Below are 20117 nucleotides of genomic sequence, written 5' to 3' on the forward strand. Positions count from 1 at the left end.
ATGTAGAAAAAAGAGAAAAACACAACACTTAGAGAACTTGTCTCATAAGTTAAAGCATATAAATGCACTAATATGGATTGGAATTCAGAAATTCCTATGAGTCAATCCTTTTGTAAGGTTTTGTCACAACTGAAACTCTTCTTATTCATCCTATTTTCAGTCTCTACAGTGACTTTTAGGAATAGATAGGTCACGTTGCATATGTTTATGTAAGTGTAATTTGGTGTTGCATATACGCATTTGGTATATAAATATAAATACATACCATATTTTCTAAGGATCTATTTAGGTATGTTGGTTGCACGATGTTAAACTGGTTCGTCTCTTACTCCACTCCAACTTTCATCTTCACAGAGCAGAAAAAATGTACTTGATGTATTTGTCAGAACTTTACCAATGGCATCGGGAACTTTTAAGGCATGTTACTTTCTTTAAGCATCTTAATTACTTTTTATTTTAATTAAATTGGATGTAATAGTGACAACATACTGGCTTCACTTAAGCAACTGGGGGAATAGGAAAAATCTACAAAGAAAAAGACATCTGTAATATACAAACTTTGATGAGAAGATTGGTCAAAGCCATTAAGAAAAAGAAAAATGGCAAACTTCTAGAGATTGTTTTAGAATGGCCTGAAGCTTGTATTCTAATTAATTTCAGACTTGAAGTTTACTGCACTGAAAGTCATCTTCATTGCTGATGGACAAATTATGTATTTTACAGGTGCCTAAGAATGGGAAACAATTCAAGATAAAGCAGTATGATTCAGGCAAAGCAAATGTTTTGCTGTACGCACCTTAGGCACCCAGTGGCATTGCGCAGCACCTGTGATGAATGAAGTTGTATTTTATGATCATCCTGGAGCGGAGAGTTTTCCCATCCAGAGTGAGGGATGATCACTGCATTGGTCAACACTGCAAGGGCATCCTGGATGATTGGCATTTTCAGTGCATCACAGGAGGATAGATTCCAGAGAACTCCTGAAAAAACAAAAAAAAACCAAATGACTAATAATTAACACATTAAAAAAAAAAAGATTTAATAGTTTTAGATTCAAAAACAAATAGCAACACCAAACCACATTATTGTTGCTCATAATGAAGCTGTTCTTGTCAAAAGAAAAAGAAATCTGCATCGTAAATGGGGTTGAATGATACCTGAACACTTTCACGATAGGAATACAGCCTTGAATATACAAATTGTAACAGAACCACTGGAAATTTCTCAGAGCTAGGCCTCAGCTCATTCTTACTTTCCTTCCCATGGAAACAGTAGCCTGGCTTGACAGCTAGCCTTGAGGGACAAAATTCAGTTTTGCCTGTATCACTTTCATGTCTTGAACCAACAATGCAAAATATTATAATCACCATACATACATAATCACCAAGGTTGCAAATATGAACATTAAATTACACTATGAAAAAGCAAAGGGAGTGATAGTGGGTGGAAACTGCTAAAGACCTGAGAACGTGGGCTCAAACATTTATAAATATAAGCAGCAAGAACACTACTTGCTCCAGGCTTTCTTTAGCATTCTCTGTGTTGAAGGAGAAGTATAATTAACAGGAATCAACCTACTTTTTTTGGTTTCCCTTTAAAATTAATTACTTCTACAGGAAGACTGTTTCAGTTATACAACTTCATGTTTTAATTATTTTATACAGAACTGTATATAAAGGCAGTTTTGCATTTTAATAAAAAATTTTGCTTAGCATACCAATAAAAGTCCAACTTAAAATCATCTATATACGGTAAACAGACCGAAACTGTCAGATTTTAGCTAGATAAAACAAAACAAAAAAAAAACAAACAACAGAAATAAGAATACTGCTCTTTTTTTTTTCCACTTGTTACTTTAAAAGGAAAAGAATCTTTGTTTGATTTCTGCTATGAATGCCTTTATGAAAAGAAATACAGTATTAAAAGGAATAAAAGCATTCAGAATGATATTGAGATTCACTTATCTATAACCTGTTCTTGGTAAGCTTCATTGACACATCTAATATTCCTGAAATACCTAGTATTCTGTGGGTTTGTTCAGTATAAAAAACAACGTAGTTGTCTTTTTTTTTTTTTTTTTTAACGTTTATCTAGATAGGTGTAAATGGTATGCAAATCCTTCCCTCTCCAAGGTCTGATCTAATACTTATGCAAGGCAATGTGTTGCTTCTTTATGAAGAAGTCCTGTTTCAGATCTGAAGCAGAGAAGAGTTCTTTGATGGTAATAAAACAGCACTTTGGGCTTCAAGAACTAGTCATAAACTGGAGAAGCAGAAAAAAAATATACAGAAGAATCAAAAATAAGAGCTCTTTCTAACAAAATGCTTAAGAATTTTTATGTACGTACTATCTGTACTATCACAGACTTGATTCAGCTGTTCTGTGCTCTCCTAAATGATTACGACATAAGGTAGAGTTAAACAAAACAGCACTGCCCGGTAAGCCTGACAGTCTTCGAAGTTGTTGAACCTCACGCACAGTTTAAAACTATAAGATAATCTTCTGTGCTGTAACAATGCCTTTTACCTAATTTTAAGTTTTTGAATGCTACCAACTACATTAATGATGAAACAATTTAATTCTGACAAGTTATATTTTATTTTCTCAGCTGGTGGACTCTGCTGCTTGCTGAGGTTGGCATTTTAAGTGCCTCCTTGTACCCTTCCTTAATTAAAGGCTTTAGAGTTATAAAGGGAATTGGGAATTCATTTCCCATTACTTCTGCTCAGAAGAACCTGGAGTTGATTTATGTGGAGACAAAGAAGATAACCCCTTCCTCAGACTTTCCAAGAGGCAGGAAGAAAACATGAACATCTTTTACCTGAGGCACCTCCCAATGTGGACCTACCTCTGGTCCATATGACTGAACACAGCCCATATGCATTACATTCCCTTTTAAGACTACAGTAAGGAGTTAATCATAGAGATCATTTGCCACCTTGCTCTGACTAAAAGCCCTGACTAAATTGGCTTTCCAAGCACAACAAGCAAGTCTGAAATAGCACTCAAGGTGCCTTGACTGCCCCCTAAATATTTGTATGCTATCAGCTGCTCATTGGAGGAGAAGGGACTGAACTCGGAGTATCAACGACTCATCAAGAATAGTGGAACCTACCCTACTGAATATGGATTGGAAGAGTTGTTAATCCAACCTAATCATTTCACTCAATATAGCTTACCATCTGTAGAATGACTTTTGTGAGGGGAGAGGAAATAAGGAACTGGTCAGATCAATGCTGAACATCTCTTTACTCCACCGCTTGTGTTCATCATACCTTATCTCCTCCTTGCATTTAAGGTTGTAATACATTGAAAGGAGGCATTCTGTCTCCCTGTTTATTTGCAAGCCACTTCAGTTTCTGCTGAATGCTGCACAGAAAGTGAAAAATAGCCGCACCAGACTGATCATGTTTATTTGAAGGTTGAACCTTTCATCCTTACATAAAAAGAATTGAAGACCACAGAAAAAGTATCTTGCAATCTCATTTTGAGTTTAAACGTGAGAAACTTGTACTGAAAGCAATCCAGCTGGAAGATGGATTTGGGGTCTGAGTACCAATTACCAGTCTGCAGACATCAGATGAAGGACTCTTCAAAAGAGTCTACTGGAAAGCTTGCTATGGAGATCTTGCTGTACCAAGATAAATCTTCTGGAAGAGCTTATCAAAGGACATGCATTTACTAGGTTCAACAGGTTGTTTAACACACTTGAGAGAAATGATCTTTCCTAAGAAGGCCTTTCACAGACAACAACAATCAAATTTTAAAAATTTTGAAAAATGTTGTAACCAACATTTTTAAAAGCTGTTTTACAACTCGCTACAAATAGTTAAAAGGGTTTTAACTCAATTACTGGCATCAGTGGCCACTATGCAGGTTTTTTTGTTCTCTCTTTCTCTCTAATGCGGTAACACCAATCCTGCCCAATTTCTTTTAAATTACGCATAGCTGAAGAACTTAATCTTAAGTTACAAATTAGTATAATTCTTAGTTCTTCCACTAGAACAAAATCATATGGGTTCCTATTACCAGTTTTGTTTTGTTGCCATCCTTTGCAGAAATATGTATGCCGGCAAATCAGAAATATAGCACAGAATCACAGAATGGTTTGGGTTGGAAAGGACCTTAACGATGATTGATTCCATATATACCTTAACATGTATGTCCCCCTGGGATCTTTTGACTGTACAGATGCGGTTCATAAGGAAAACTACACACAGATCTTAATTAAAGTGATTTAAATTTGTTGCCATTGGAAGAGGGAACTGAGAACAGAGACCAGAAAGCTTTGATTTATCTTTCTCTTAGCTGAAGTCTAGATTGAAGTCAAAGTCTAGACTGAAGAAAAGACCAACACAGTCCAGTAATATCCGATGGGATATTACTGCTGCTAAGCAGACAGTGTATATCCACTATGCCTTCAGCTTAGAAACAGCAGTGCTTTCAGCATAAATCAAATTAATTTAAGCTACTGCAAAATATAGAACATCATTTAACTGAAAGGAGCAAAGCAAAATATTTTTTAAAATTTTAAGACAATTTAATGGAGCAGTCTGAACATAAAAAAACACTGCCTTTAGATTGGGAGCTCAAACTCAACCTGACTAAAATCTTCAACAGATCTTTCAGGCAGTGTTTTACTCAGAACTGGTACTCATAAATATTGATCTATAGACACGGATATAAAAAATGACCTGATTAGACAGGTATTATCCTTATTCCACTCAAAGTTAAGAAAATAGAGATAATATAATTCCATGCAAAAATACCATCCTAGCAAGAGACTATGTGCAAAATCAGGAAAATCTAAACACTTATTCCATGTATACTTTAATGCCACCTCAAATTATGACTTTTATATGTATAAAAAGCCTATACAACAACTTAGACTACTTATATGGAAACCAAGAAACTGGAAAAGTCAGCTTTTACCAAAACTATTGTCTGTCCCACATTGCTACTACAGATTTTATTTCTGACTGCTGCAGGAGAAGTATGTCACCAAATCGTTACAAGGACTGTAAGTAAACAAGTGTTATTGGGAAAAAAAGACCTTTGATTTTTCTCTATTTGGTATGTTTAAGGCAGCCTTAAACTTATAAGACTTGGCTTATTGAATATTCTTTGTGAAAAATAAAAATCTAAGTCTTACAACTCATCCAGGCTTTTATTTCTATCTTAGTTTAATAGTTTGGTCATGGTCTGATGCAGGGTCTGATTTGGTAGAGTTGAGACCCTGCCTGCCTCACAGTAAGAGTGAGTACAGCTTTGGCAGGCTGTTTGTTTATAAGCTGAAGGCGTGCTGGTACTTCAGGGAGTTACGCATATAACAAATCAGATTGAAATCTGAGAGCTAAATACCCTGCTGAGAAGCTAAGCACAAGGGATCTTTTGCTGGTGCCCTTAGGAAAAGCATCTTCTACCCCAAGCCCTCAAGTGCTAGAAAAGTCACTTACTGGCTCTTACTGAAGCTTTGATGCTCAAGAGCCCCTTGTAATTGTAATGTTGCTCAGCAGAGCTTATCAGCTCCATGGCAGCAGGGTGTGGGCTCTGTATGCATTAGATCAGTTCTGTTGAGTTCAGGGCAGAGAAGAAATCACTTAACCTACTGAGAAATGCACATCTCTTTAAATGCAACTGGTGTTTAAGAAGCATATGAGCCACCCTACACTTCAGGAAAACTTAACTGATGTACATAAAAGATGTCAAACATTGACCACTGCATCATTTCTTTATGCTAAGTGCAAGAATACTACACAGCTAGCTCAACCATCAGGAACTGATAAGTAACAGCCTTTTGACAGGTGAAAAAAAACAACATAAATGGCCACTTGAACTCTGTCACCTGAATAATTCAGAGCTCGTAAGATAGCTCCTTACAAGAGCACTTCATAATAAATAAATAAATGAATAATCAAAATTGGCATGACAGAGAAGGAAGCTTCACTAATTTTCTTGAAATAGTATTTTAACTGGTTAATATATGACTACCTTATGAGGACCTTCATGTAATTCAGTACATGCATGTAAATGCACAAAGGTGGTTTTCTATGTACCTGTGCATCAGATGGCCCATGAAAAGTGCAAATTGAGAAAGAATGGGTTTCGGTGAAAGTCATAAGCAGTTACAAGTCCATGGAACAGAAAGTGAAGCTGCAGGCAGTTCAGTTCTTTTCCTTCTGCAGCCCTTCACAGCCTTACAAAGCAAAAACTTTGACCTAGCATTACTTCTCTCTCTCTGCTGTACACTTTAAAATAACATCCAACTTTGTAAGGGAAGAATTATTGGACAAGAAAGTTAGACAGGTATTAGCTTTAATGTCAGACAGCAGAGGAATTACTAGAAGAGTTGAATTTAGTTACTATGGAAAGACCACTGGTTCTGGCTTTTTTATTTATGTCCCTAACTGATGAAATTGAACTGGTCCCATATTACTGCCATAAAACACAGAAACCAAATCAAAAGCACTTAATTCTAAATGAGAGAAACACAGAAAAATAGACTACGTTCAAACAAAATTTCACCCTAATGCATAATGACAATACCATTCTCAACCAAATCCCCTGTTAGAAAACAAGGAAATCAAACAAGCATACATAAATAGATGGGAAGATTTTTTTTTTTTCAGTGTTTAAACATGTATTTTACAGAAGATTTTTTTAGAACACCCACAATTCAAATGTATGTTTTGTAATAGACTCTAAGATAGAAGTGTTATACTTGAAAACGAACATCAAATTAAAGCTCTAGGTACTAAAGTCCTTTCTCATAAGAACCATTTACAAAGTAAGACCTATCTATAAAGTCATAGCTACATGCAAAATGGAAAGCTCAGTGTACAATTATTCAAAAAAAAACACAAGCCATATCTTAAAATTGATATACAAGATGAGACAGGATTGAAATACAGATTATTGAAGGGAAGTTGGCCTAAAATAAAAAATAAACTTTGCTTGGCCACAATGAAAAAAGCAATTCCATCACAAAATAAAATGTTTCAGCTTATCCTCAATTTAGTTAACTTTTTTCTTTGTTTGTCTTTGTTTGTTTGTCTATCTCAAAATATTTTAAAAAGAAAATGTAAGCTTTCTGTGTTGCAAACACAAACACTTCAAACTGCAGAGTCCTTTTGAACTGCAAGTGTTTTAAAACTCCATCATTCAGGCAGGGGCATCAAAATTATATGCCAAGCTGATTTTTTCCAAAGGATTACTACTTGCTGAAGAAGTTCAATGCAGCTGTTACGTCAAGCCATATGCTGCAACAGATGTCCTCTATTTATCACTCCAGATTGTCTTGTTTGATATTTCATCTTAAACTTAGATTTGACCAAATTAAAAAAAAAAGTAAATACGAAAACGCTTCTTGTAGTATATTAGCAAGCAAATTATGAATTCCGTCCCTTTCATTGCCATATGAATAACCTGAATGAGTTTCACAGAAGAAATTGCATAGAAGATGCGTCTCCCTGATTGTACAAGGAAGAGATGATTATTTCCAATTGTGCCTTTAAAGTTCATTTTGGTTCATATGTGAGTTATTCCAATTCTAGAGAGGAAAGGCAGGCAATGAGCGACCACCTTGGGCTGTGGGCTAGGACCAGGTGTGGTAAATTCAGGACAACTGAGTAAGCACAGCAGGGAGCTGGTGGCGCGGGGCCTCAGGCTGTGCCATGGTGCAGGTCATGGCAGTGGCAGCCGTGGCCTGGTGGGCAGGGGCCTGCTGCCTCCCTGATGCTGACTTTGCTCCAGGGGGGCCTTGAGCTGTGGAAGCAGCCCCAAGCACACCCTGAGGAAGAGCAGTGAGGGATTTGCCCATTGTGGACATCGCAGTGCTGTCAGCCGAGACCTCAGGAAGCCGTGGAGTCATCGTGACTCCCCCCATTTGTCTTGAAGAAGACTGACACCGTCAGCTTGAGGAAGGCTTTGTGTCACAGCTCCATCCGTGCCCACAGTGACACACGGAGTGTAACTGACACACCAGATCAGTGCCCTGGCCTGTCACTAAGAAAGCAGAGCGGAAGATTTTGGACAGCATCTGTTTAAAACCCATTCCATATTTAATCGGTAACAGCAGGGGTGAATGAGTTCATCTGATCATTCAGAAAAAGTTGAGAATGAGTATTCATGAAAACAACAAATCCTATCAGTGGGTTTCGCCATTTTCAGGGCCAAAATAGTGACAGCTTATTGAGAAAGGGGGGAAAGGCTGTTTTATAATTAGACAGCAAATTGTAATAGATTTTGTAGAAAATTATTCCACTGAAACTGTCAATATTGTTTGCATAAGTATTATTTGATCAGACAGCATCATTTCTGAGGCAAAATTACACAATTTATTAAATTACTTTTAGATTTGCCATTACAGATGAGCTACAAACGGAATGTGTTTTGAGCGGTGCTGCAATTTGTTGGTGATGCTGTAGCCCACAGGCTGGAAATCAGCTTCCCAACAACCTACAAATACGAGCAGCGCCGCCTTCTCCTTCCCTGGTGTGTGATGGCTTGTCAGGACAAGGACTTTGTGCCACAGTAACTGGTGTCAACTAATTCCTTCCCTGTGTCTGTTTGGAAATCTCTCCTGCATTTCTAGAAATACCATGTTTTCTGTAGGTGACAAAAAATCCAAAATTTAAGCATCATCAGACTGTAGAATTGTGCTGTAATGTACAATAACATTTCTCCATTTCACCACTTCTGCAGGCCTTTATTGGTTTTACTTCTGCATAATTGTGTTACATGCTGATTTTATTAAAATAGTAGCAGCAATTACTTTTCTGCATACAACAAATCCTTGGCTTCCCTTTCACCTCATAATATCTTTTCAAATGTAACAGAAAGAGCCATAAAGTATAATACGTAAAGTTTCTGCTATGAAATTCATGCTTTTACTGCAACCCAAAATTTGCAGATTTCAAGGAGTTTGGCATTTTATATGAAATTCTTACTGACTCACAGAGCTCAGGGAAGAAGGAGGTTGAAGAATATCTTGTATACAACTGTCTCAAACAATGAGAGAGTCAAATTATTCGGTAACTTTGTGAACTAGAAAGGCTTCTGTGCTCAAAGAAAAGATATATCAGTAAAACTATACTGTGTAATTCCTCTTTCAGCCATTGGCTTTAATCCAACATAAACAGATATGAATTTTCAGCCCAGAAATAATTTTATTAATGTTGAAAACATATATCATTTAAAACTCCAAATCAGAGTTAAATTAGTACAAAAGATTTAATCAACTTTTAAAATTGATTTTGCTAGGAAACTGTACTTACAATTACATTCATTTAATGAAACAGCAGGAAAGATTAGAGATAGTACCTGTCAAATCTCCCTTTTGAAGAAAATGCCTTTAACTTTTAAACATAAAAGCAAATTTAAGTGGCTAAGCAAGTAGATTTGAAAACTGTGAATTTTATCCTAAACCTAATATTAAAAAAAAATAAAATTAAAAGTACCCTTAAGAAAATTTTAGAAGTTTTTTTGATTCCATTTTTCTCTTCCATAGTCTTTGCAGTTGTTGAGTGTAAGAAAGGTAAACAGAGTTTGTAAGTCACCTGCTTCTGTGCTTGGTAAGTTCTTCTAAGAACTTCTTTAAAGTTATTACAGGGAATTTGCATATCTGCAGAGGAGAAGCTAAACAAGAAATGAATTAATGCCTTTTATTGCCCAAATCAAAACAAATGCTTCTGAAAGTTGTGTTTTATGCTAGCGGTTATCTATTTCCACACATCCCCTTTCTAATTTCCATGATTGACAGGACAATGTGATTGGATGTTGGAGGTGCAGAAGCAGCTAATTCACAGAGCTGCATCTTAAAAGACATTTGTAAACTTTCTTCATTGATTCCATTTTCTTTAACTACATAGAGTTACGTGCCCAAAATTATTTTCGGCAGTCTTATTAAGTTAGCTAAGCTAGGCATATAGTGAACCAAATTTATGTCAACCTTCTAGCAATGGTATTATCATGGTTATACCAGCACGACAACTTAAGCACATACGTGACTTTTCAAATTGTCTGTTTGTGATAACCAGCATACATATGTGAACCTAAAACATATTATATCTTCATTATCTGATTTTCATTTACTGTAAAGCTGAAAGCTTCTGTTTGGTTCTGAAAGCTACCTTATACATATATACCTTCCTACTTATCTTTTTACATTAAACGTGAAGAGATGATAATTATTTAGACCTCTCACTGGCCAGGCTTCCTTATACTTTCATTGCTTCATTACAACATTTAAATATAATTAATAAATGGAACACTTAATACATTAGACACAGGAAGAGCACATCTAGTATAAACCTGAACAACAACAAAAAAGGAAATAATAGATTTTTAGAAATATATCAAGGAGAAATATTATAACTGCACAACTAATAGAAGGGTTTGGTTTTTCTTTACTCAAGTCAGTGGGAATATCTCCTGGGAGTGAAAAAGAACACCTTTTATTCATCTTGAGATCAAATCTCCCAGGTACAACAGGACTACAAATAGTTGCCACCTCTAAGTGAAAGTTTACATCACAATAAAATGTCACATCTGTGTTTACACACTCCAGTAACTGAGCTAATGTCAAGGGAACTTTTTCAGAGAATTATTAAATCGATAAACTTCTTCAAGATCCTAAGTACTAAATACTCAGTCCTTTGCCATAATATTGTTAAATATTATTTACCATATACAAAATCTAAAGCCTAATATGTCAAAAGGTCCAATTAGAAAATAACATCACAAATAAGAAACAGCCACTATTATGTTACTTTGACTTTGGGAACTGCCAACAGAAGAATTGACATTGTACAATTAAGTTGAAAATGCCAAAGAATAGCCCACAATTGCCTAACAAATGAAAATAAAAATCACGATAAAGCTTCCACTGAGATAAGCCAAAGGGTCAATTTAAACAGAATATTCCCTTAAACTTGCTTTACACATCACTGCAGGCTCACTAACTTGCTATTGCACCGATTAGCACAGACACATACAAACCTCAAAGAGACCTTGCAGAGTTTCCGGACCAACCTGCCGATAATTTATGCACCTATTAATAAGCAGTATGCAATCACAAAGAATTTTAAACTGCAGTGGTTACCTCAAACCAGGTAGTTACAAGCAGGATAACATATAATAGCTTTCAGTAACACTGACAGAGTATCAGTAAGTTCATAAACACCTCATTTGAAACATCTGGCAAATGCTAAAAATGCAACATACAGCATAAAACAACTACATAATAATGTTGCGTAATATGGGGTGACAAACCAAGCCAAAAAGCAAATTGTCCAGAGCTGAAATTAGAGACAACATAAACACATAATAGAAACCAAAACCCATGAAGTAGATGAAAATTTTTCATGTCCAACCCTACTATATGCCAACACTTGGGGAACTAGTAATTCTTTGAAAGAAATATAATGTACAAAAGTTTTTATATATTTATTTTTGGCAGGAACAGAATGTATGTTTTTCAATTCAATGAATATAAATGTGAATGAAATATACTGGGACTACATATATCTTTCTATACAGTGTGTATTTATAGTGTTACATAGTTTGTGCTCATTTAATTTTGAAGGGTGAAATTATGATTTTCAGATTTTTTTTTAATTTTCACTAGACAATAGTTAAATCTCTGACACCTTAATGTCAACCAAGTAAGCGGCAGGCTGGCTGCCAGTACAAGTAAGAAATAATTTCCCCTATCATTATTTATAGCTTTATTTCTTTATCATCATGTGCTTTCTAAAAGTGGATCATCCACTTTTATCTTTCAATCAAATATGGTATATACAGTTAAAAAACTTTTGATATAGCCACAGAGGAGTCCTGTTTAAAAGGAGCTATTTCTAATTTAACTAGCTTAATGTTCATGAAGCAGAAACAGCTCTTCCACTGGTGGTGGATTTTTGTTTGTCAGAATTAAGAGAATAGGAGTTCACATCATTGTATCTGAAACAGCTAACCAGTTACCAGATTCCTGCATTATTATTGCTACCACATCTTACTTTTATTTTATTTTATTTTCTGTTTTATTTTTTTTTTTTTCCTAATAGTAAACCAAATAGGAAGAATGCTAAAATAGAATTTTATGAAAGTGTTCATAATTAACATTAACTCAGGAAAGAAAAGCTTAGTCACAATCAGCTACGCATTGTCATTATTAAGAAGTGATAACATTTTTCTACCATCTGCAGAATCTGTGCTAATTTTGTACTGTGTTCTTGTCTATTTATATTTATTAGGAAAGTGTTAACATACAATTGCTTAAAAATAAAAGGCTTTTATTTTTTCCCATTAACAGGAGCTATTGTGGAACATAGAAGCACAGGGCTTGGGTGAAAAAACAGCTAAATTAAGCATGATGCATTCAGATTATATAGATTTTCATTTACAGATGTACTCAAAACAAGGCATTGCAATTCAGATTCTCCTTGAGTCTCTGGAGATTGACAGAGGTTACAGATTCCTCACTGCAGGCCCTGCTGAAAACCCTGTTTTTATCAGTGTATTTCACTTCTTCATAGCATTTCCATTTTTTTTGCTATACCTCAGTTACTTTACCCAGGTTCTTCTAGTAAAAAAAACAGTTGCTATGGAAGCGTTTCTCAAAGAGGAACCTTTCAGTATTTCAAGAAGTACTGCATGGGTATTAACACCATTTAATTTCATCACAGTTGGGCAGCCCAGTTCTCTCAAACCTTTGAGCTGGGAGCCTGCACTGAAATAACGTATCACTGCAATAAGGTTCAGTTTGCCAAATTCAAAAATTTGAGCTTAGTGAAGTTTTTCAATATTTGTCCAAGCCCTCTGTTACGAAGGAGAACAATGAGATAAATGAAGAAGTGAAAAGTGTTGGGGGGATTATAGCAGAAAGAAATTTCTGAAGAAAAAGATGGAAGAAGCCATACATGGTGCTAAGGGCAATGTTGAAAAGCGAGGAGCTACTAGGATAGAAAGCTGGTTTGCAGGTTTAAGTACCCTTGCAAAACCAGTCTTGAGATAGCTGGAAATTGAAATTCTAAGCTCCTTGGGGAGAAGCAACAAGAAGGAAGAAAATGTACATGTTTGAGGGAAGAACTAATATCATAACTTTCACCTTGGTGGGCACGTGCTTCACGGTACTTGAAGCAGGCAGTGAATGCTTTGCTACTGTTCAGATAAATTGAGCTGCTAGAAACATTTCCTGCCCATATTTCTTCCCTCGCTGCTAAGTGCCTACTCAAAGTGATTCATACCTTCATCTTGCCAGATTTCTGGACAGGTCATTTAGACCTGATAGGCTCAGTTCCCCATCTGCAAAACTGAGATAATGATACTTCTCCACCCAAGAGAAACACTCTGAGGACAGATGCATGAGGAATACTTAGAGGCTGTGCTGGCAGAGTCCATATGACGTCTTAAGGCAGGAACTTTGTGCCTTCTCCAGAACTAACAAACGAGAACAGCTTTATGTAGACAGGATGCACAATGAACATGGGATTGAAAGGCTCAAGGTATTATGTTTACTTCTAAAACACCCATTTGCTATTATTTTCTCAGTACTTCCTTCAGGCTATGGTGGCACTACTGAAATAATTATCTTCCTGCCACCTCAAATCAAGAAAGCTGACAGGAAGCAGGAGAAATTTTTGTTTTCCCTCATGCCCACCACCAAGTTAAATATTTTTTATTACTGAGGCAGCTGCTGCAGGAGTTATCCTTCCTTCCCCAGAAAAGACAGAGGGAAGGAATCTAACTGGGGCAGCTGTCACACGGTAACACTTCACAAAAAAGCAAAGGAGAACTGATTACGATGCACAGTTCCAGCCTGTTTTCTAAGAGACGGAGGATGAGAGGTACAGCTATGAGCACGGCTTTGGAAAGGAGCTTTGCAGAACATCACCACTATCAGGATTTCATTTTCAAAGCCAGTGCTACTGATTTGCATTCTGAAAGGCACAGACGCAGCCAGGGGAAACAGTGGCCTTCTGGGATGTACTGACTAATTAAAACAAAACAAACAAATAAAAACAAAACAGAAGCTGGCCCAGGAATGAAATCCTGAGCTACCAACAACTCTCATTCCATTCCTCACAGTCACTTCTCTCTGCGTGCCTTCCATGGACTTCCAGCTCTCCTGATGCTTACTGTCCCCGTTAGCTGCATCTAACCACACACAGGCTGGCTCCTACCACTGATGGTCGGCACCTAAACTTCTCAGCAGTAACAGCTTGAGGGCACGCAGCACACACATCCTTTCTGTGGGAATTCAGAAAAATTTAACACCATACTGTGCAATGGAAGGAATGTAAACTGTAGCTTATTATCTTTTCTTTGAATGACCCGATGACATTAGGTATTCTGTCTACAGACAACATGGAAGCTGCTACTGAAACTGCCGAAGTGTACTGCTGATGTTCATTAGCAGTTTGCCACTTATTTCGCAGAGTAAAAGAACAGAATGTTCCCTAGAGCCGGGGCATAGACAACATAACCAAGAGACAAACAAGTATGTTGAATCTAAAGCAGTGGTTACACTTTATTAGATCTGTCAGTAATTCTGTCACTCTGCAGGAGGCACCATCAGAGCTTGTGCAACCCAGCATCTCTGCACCATTAATCCTGCCTAACGAGTACAAGGTGATAGGTGTTGTAACCAAGAAACAAAATCAAATATAAAAATCTACATTTAATAAGCACCGTGGAGTTTATTCAGACACCCTCAAGGACAGAATCGGGAGCCAACCGAAGGATGGAAATCTTATCAATTGTGTCCTAAATGAGGCCTGACCCACCAGGTTAAATAATTTCTGCAGAAGCACAGGTGATGCTGTGTACTCTGACACTTCTATGACAGAAATGAGAACTTTTTTCACATATTGTAGTAGGAAAATCATAGTGGAAATTCAGGCATTGTAAAATGGGATGATGAAAAGATATTAAGATTTTTTATTTGTAGCATTAATAACCATATTGACATTAGCAATCAAATAGAATGAAATCAGAAATTGAAAAAAAATCAAAAAAGCCATCCATCTTCTCTTTAGCATATTAAATAGGATAGTTTAAGGGGAAGGAATCTCCAAATGTTCCAGATTGGTACTGTTTGACAGCATTTCTGTATTTCTGTAAAAAACAAACCTGAATTTCATACGGGAAAAAGCTCGAACAACCGTAAAAATACTGGATTTTACTCTAGTGAGCAAAAAAATTTACCGCTACCTGAACATCCTACATCTAACATACCTAACATACATCACATACCATGATATCAAATTTCAGGAAAAAAAAAAAAAAAAAAAAAAAAAAAAGCTTCAGAAGAGGATGCTGTCCATCTTCTCCAGCATGCTTTTCCACTTTCCTTTCGAAGCCTCAAGATAATTTGAAAGCAACAACAACAAAACCATCCTTCTCACTACATGAAATACAAAAGAAATCATTAACAGTGTCTAAGAAAATTCAGTAAATTCTGACTTCTTCATGGGCAGCCCTACACTAGACTGGATGGAGAACAGAGCACAGCTGATGGTAGGATTCTGCCCCACAATTCCACATCTGTACATGGAGCATCTCCTGCAAGAGCATTCATGGCTGAGAGTAAAATCATCAGGAACTGTAACAGGAACCATGCCTGCCCCAGAGAACAGACTACATAATATCGAATAAAGCTATTCATACATTACACACATCCAGGAGTCTTTGAAGTGTTTTGTTACAGCAAGGAAGATGGTAATGAAACAAGAAGTTACTGATGGAGCTACTGATACACACCACAGATCTATGCTTGTAAGGCCTGCATAGAGTTTGAACAAAAAATATCGAAAGATGCAAACCTGTGACCAGTTCTCTGATTTCCAAATCTGTAGTCTTGCGGAGTAACCGTACTAATGCTGGGATACCACCACAGTTTTTCAGAGCAATTTTGTTGTCATCATTTGCCTTCCCATATACCAAGTTTCTCAAAGCTCCACAGGCACTACGGTGGACTTCTGTCATCCGATGGTCCAATAGGTCCACCAGTAATTGTATTCCGCCTTGTCTTCTTATCTGAAACAGGCCAAAGTGATAACCATAACATTAGGGAATAAAGACCAGCATTACATATGTTACCCCCATTTACTTAAGGTGTGGTTTATGTAAGCTATGCTCCAGTAAAGGTATGATGGCAGCCTTGCAAAGCTGCTCTGTTACACCCGTTTGAATCCTGGTATTATTTTTTCAGAGGCAATTTAACCATACAATGACAAACTTAAACCTCTGAAAAAACAGCTAAAAGTGTTGCTTCAGCAAGATTTCTCATGGTCCGGCAAGGTTTGCCTTGGCAAGGGTTTCTCTTGTGCTGGAGCAACATCATCTGCTTCAGAGTGCAACACGTCACAAGTTAAAGATAATACGCACTGTAGGAAAAGACCACAAGACTACTGCAAATTAAAAACAAACAAACAAACAAAAAATCTCAATTCAGTAACATTATTAGGAGTCCCTCCTTTTGCATTTAATTAGTTGGAATGTGCGCAGCTACTATAGTACCTGTAAGGATATTATACCAACAAAACTGGGAAAAAAAAGTCTTACAAGTGAAGTTGAAAGTCAAAAATGAGGAAGACTGCAGAAACAGAAAGACAAGGATGATGGACAAATCATGGAAAGTTCATTTTATTAAGTTTGAGGGTTACCCTTAAGTGATGTAGGAGAGAAGTTTTATTCATTCCTAAGGTGGCCTACGAAGTAAGTTTCTAATGTAATATCTCATATAAAATATCATTCTACAGGAAGAACAAAAATATTTGAAGCAGATGATCAAGGATGTCAAGAATTTCAAGAACAACTTATTACAAAATATTTTGCAGCAAATCCAGCTTGAGGGTACTCTGGTACTACCTGCTCTAAAAACAATAATCAAACCTGGATCTAGTTTTAAGAAACCAGACTGACTTGTAGCTAAGATCCAAGGAGTACTAAGTTCAAGTGAGTTAGAAAGACATCTGTCAAAAATTTTCTCACTGCGTGGGTTGTTGTCGAAGGCTCAAAGCAAGCCAGGCACTTTACCTGGCCATTTTACTATCTCTATTAATATTCTGCCTAAGACATCATAGAGGAGGCAGCTATAGAGTATTTTCAAAACTGCAGAGAAGTGTGAGACTTTTTTAGAATCAAAGTTTATGATGATAAAGTTTGGAAATTTTTGTGTAGTTGTTCTTGGCTGTGTAACTGTTCTTGGGCTTGTCTGCAAGGGTGAGGCTTGAGAGAAGGACAAGGTTAACCAAACCACATTAAAATTTATTAGAAATTCATACTCTATCTGCTAACTTCAAAATATTTAAGTATAACTGATATATAGCATTTCATACACCTAACACAAACTTCACTGCAAATATAAATGGAAAAACGATTCAGACTTTGAGTTTCCAAAATTGAGCTATACAAAATTACCCACTGATCAAATAGAAGCTCTCTCTTTTCTTCTACCAGCTTATCTGGCATATTCCTATTTCTATAATAAATAATAGAAAGACCCAATAATAGAGCAGTTTCATGCTTAAAAAGCAGATATACTGAGATGTTACCGTATTAAATTGTTATAACGTGTATACGTTTACAATACAGCTTTGGGCTAATCACCAAAGTGATAGCTACTATTTAAAGATGAACTAAAACATCTTCCCTTAAGTAGTCATTTTATCATGTCCAGCCTTCCGAGCAGTACCCCAGTCACTTGGACGGCTGCAGCAGCCAGCGCCACACGGGGAGTGCAGCGCTGGGAATGGACATCGGTACCGTCTATCAGCTGCAGGCATAACACTGCACTGATCCATTTAGGAGCCTGTGTTTCCCCTGCTCAGAAAAATGGTGACACCCTGCAGTTCAGAAACCAGGAAAATAGATCAAAGAGAAAATGTGCTGTGGCGCATCTCACAGATCACACCTTTACCACTGTTAATAGTGCACCGGAATCAGTTGCTCCTGTCCAAGCCAGGCATTAATAACCACATTTATCTGGGAGGAGTTTGGATGGGGGCAGCGGGAACTGGGGCGTTGTTTGTTTCCTTCCTTTTACAATTTACCAACATTTAATCTTTGGATTAAAATACATTTGCTTCCCTGCTTAACCAGATTTTCAAGACCAAGCAAACCACATGAAGAGCCACCTACATGACAAAATAGATGACATTTACTGAAACAGACTAGAAACAAAAATTTATGCATCAGTACTACAAAAGGTGAACCAACCACTGAGCTTCACACTTCTACCTCTGAAAAGAGATAAGATCTGATGGAAGAAAAATGCCATTGAAAAACATACAAGTTGTTCTGGTGTGATGAGTAATATCAGGAACGACAGAATGAAAACCCGCCTGCTGATCTTTGTGTTTTATATTTTTAAAGCACAATATGTTGAATGAATGTCTTAACCGCTTCATGGTTGGAAAAAAAAAAAAAAAAAGATTATGTATGATGATAGGAATGAGAAAAAATACTAACTACAGAGCAAAAAGTCTGCCGTAACGTATCTGAAGCAGGAAAGGGCTCAGCCACTGCTCGGCAGCAAGCTGTGCCTGTGCTGTTTTCCCACTCTTCCTCTTGGACACAGAGGACACCAGAGCCTGGTCCTTGCTCTGGTCCCAAGGTGAAAGCCATTTTACATCTCCTAGTGACCAGCCACGTGACAAGTTTTGTTGTCCTCTGCTCCTTTCAAAGTGAAAACATCTGCTTCTGCCACATTTAGATGCTATTTCTGAGTTGTACCATCCCTTTTCAGCCATGGTAATGCACAGCCCAGTTGTGTTCATCTCATGCAACTCATACTTTGACTAAACCTCAAGTTGTCAGTGGACTGAAGTGATTCAAAGATAGTTTCTTAAAAGCAGGGGAATTAAATATTCATCTAAAATGCATTTCTGTCACGAAAAAAAAAGTAATACAACAGAAATGAAACTGATGATATATAACACTTCACCTAACCTGACAAATTTTCTTCAATTCTACTGTAGAAGGAACCTACTGGTACCTGGGAAAGACAAGCTTTATCTTGCAAACTTCCCTTGAATTTCCAAGCTCAGACACTTGGCAAAGTAGCTATGTCGTGCTTGCAGCAAGGGAGGAGCTCATTCCTCACCACTGGGAGCTCAGTTATTGATGCTGTTCTCTACCTGGACTACTCTGTTGCTTTGTTTTTGCTTTTCCAACAGCCAATTATTTCCTAGAAGTCCCACCACATCTTTGTATTTCCATCACATATGATATAGCTGATTAATACTATATTCTCCAGCATGTTTAACTACTACTCACAAATCATGAGAGTGCGATGAACGTTATCAGAACCTGTCCACACTTACAGAAACTGAGACAAAGAAAAAATTTAAATTATTTCTTCAGGTCCTTTATGGAGTTACAGCTGCAGTCTGGAGGAGAATAATTCTGACCTGCTGAGTCTCTTTGGGCAGATTCTCTGTGGAGCTAAGTTGTCATGGCTCCTGTGAGCTCAACAGAGCTACTGCCAGATGTCTTTCCCAAGAATACTTGGATGGGTGGATAAACAGCAATTTACACCACTGGGGCATTAAATCCCACTCCTCCAGAGAATTTTGATAGGTACTTCTGCCTCTCTCCTGACTATACAGATAGAAGGTTTCTTACCGCAGTACTTATGGACACATTAGTAGCTACGGCCTTTCTACATCTGGAGGAAAGGAAAACAGAATATAACAAAGCCTACTTACCTACTATGACCACATAATCAGCATAGTACCAAGTTACCAAGGAATACAGAAGACAAACTCTGTTCTCACACAGGTCAATTCCTAAACAGTCACTTCTGAATTCAGAAGAATTACTGTCTGCTTCTGCAGCACATCTAAGCTCAGCCACTCATATAAAAGTTCATTCCCCCTTGAATATATTGTCCCTTTTTTAACCCGACAAGAGGATCAGACAAGACGTACTACAATATGTCAGAATCAATGCTGATATACTTGATTACTGTATGATTTTAGCATATGAATTATTTGATAGCTTGCTTTCCTAATTTGATATAAAAGATTGTATGGATTTGTGGAAAGAAAAGAATAGTAGGACATGAAGGATATGCAGATACCTGGAATGCAAAGACCCCTGTTTTGTGAGAACTT

General features: G+C 37.0%; 1 protein-coding gene across 11 annotated transcripts in view; it reads right to left on the reverse strand.

The window, feature by feature from the left end:
- The window catches only part of CTNND2 (catenin delta 2), a 644010-nt gene that overhangs the window by 129051 nt on the left and 494842 nt on the right, over positions 1-20117 (reverse strand). For all 11 annotated transcript variants that reach the window (XR_011807716.1, XR_011807715.1, XM_072034965.1 and 8 more), the window contains 2 exons: positions 15822-16035; positions 797-980 (listed from right to left, as the gene is read on the reverse strand). Coding sequence is in view for 9 of the 11 variants with exons in the window: in XM_072034965.1 (XP_071891066.1) it covers positions 797-980; positions 15822-16035 (398 nt within the window). In the remaining 2 variants the exon portion in view is untranslated. The remainder of the gene's footprint in view (positions 1-796; positions 981-15821; positions 16036-20117) is intronic.

Source organism: Anas platyrhynchos, chromosome 2 (assembly GCF_047663525.1).
Source record: "Anas platyrhynchos isolate ZD024472 breed Pekin duck chromosome 2, IASCAAS_PekinDuck_T2T, whole genome shotgun sequence".
Classification (NCBI taxonomy): domain Eukaryota; kingdom Metazoa; phylum Chordata; class Aves; order Anseriformes; family Anatidae; genus Anas; species Anas platyrhynchos.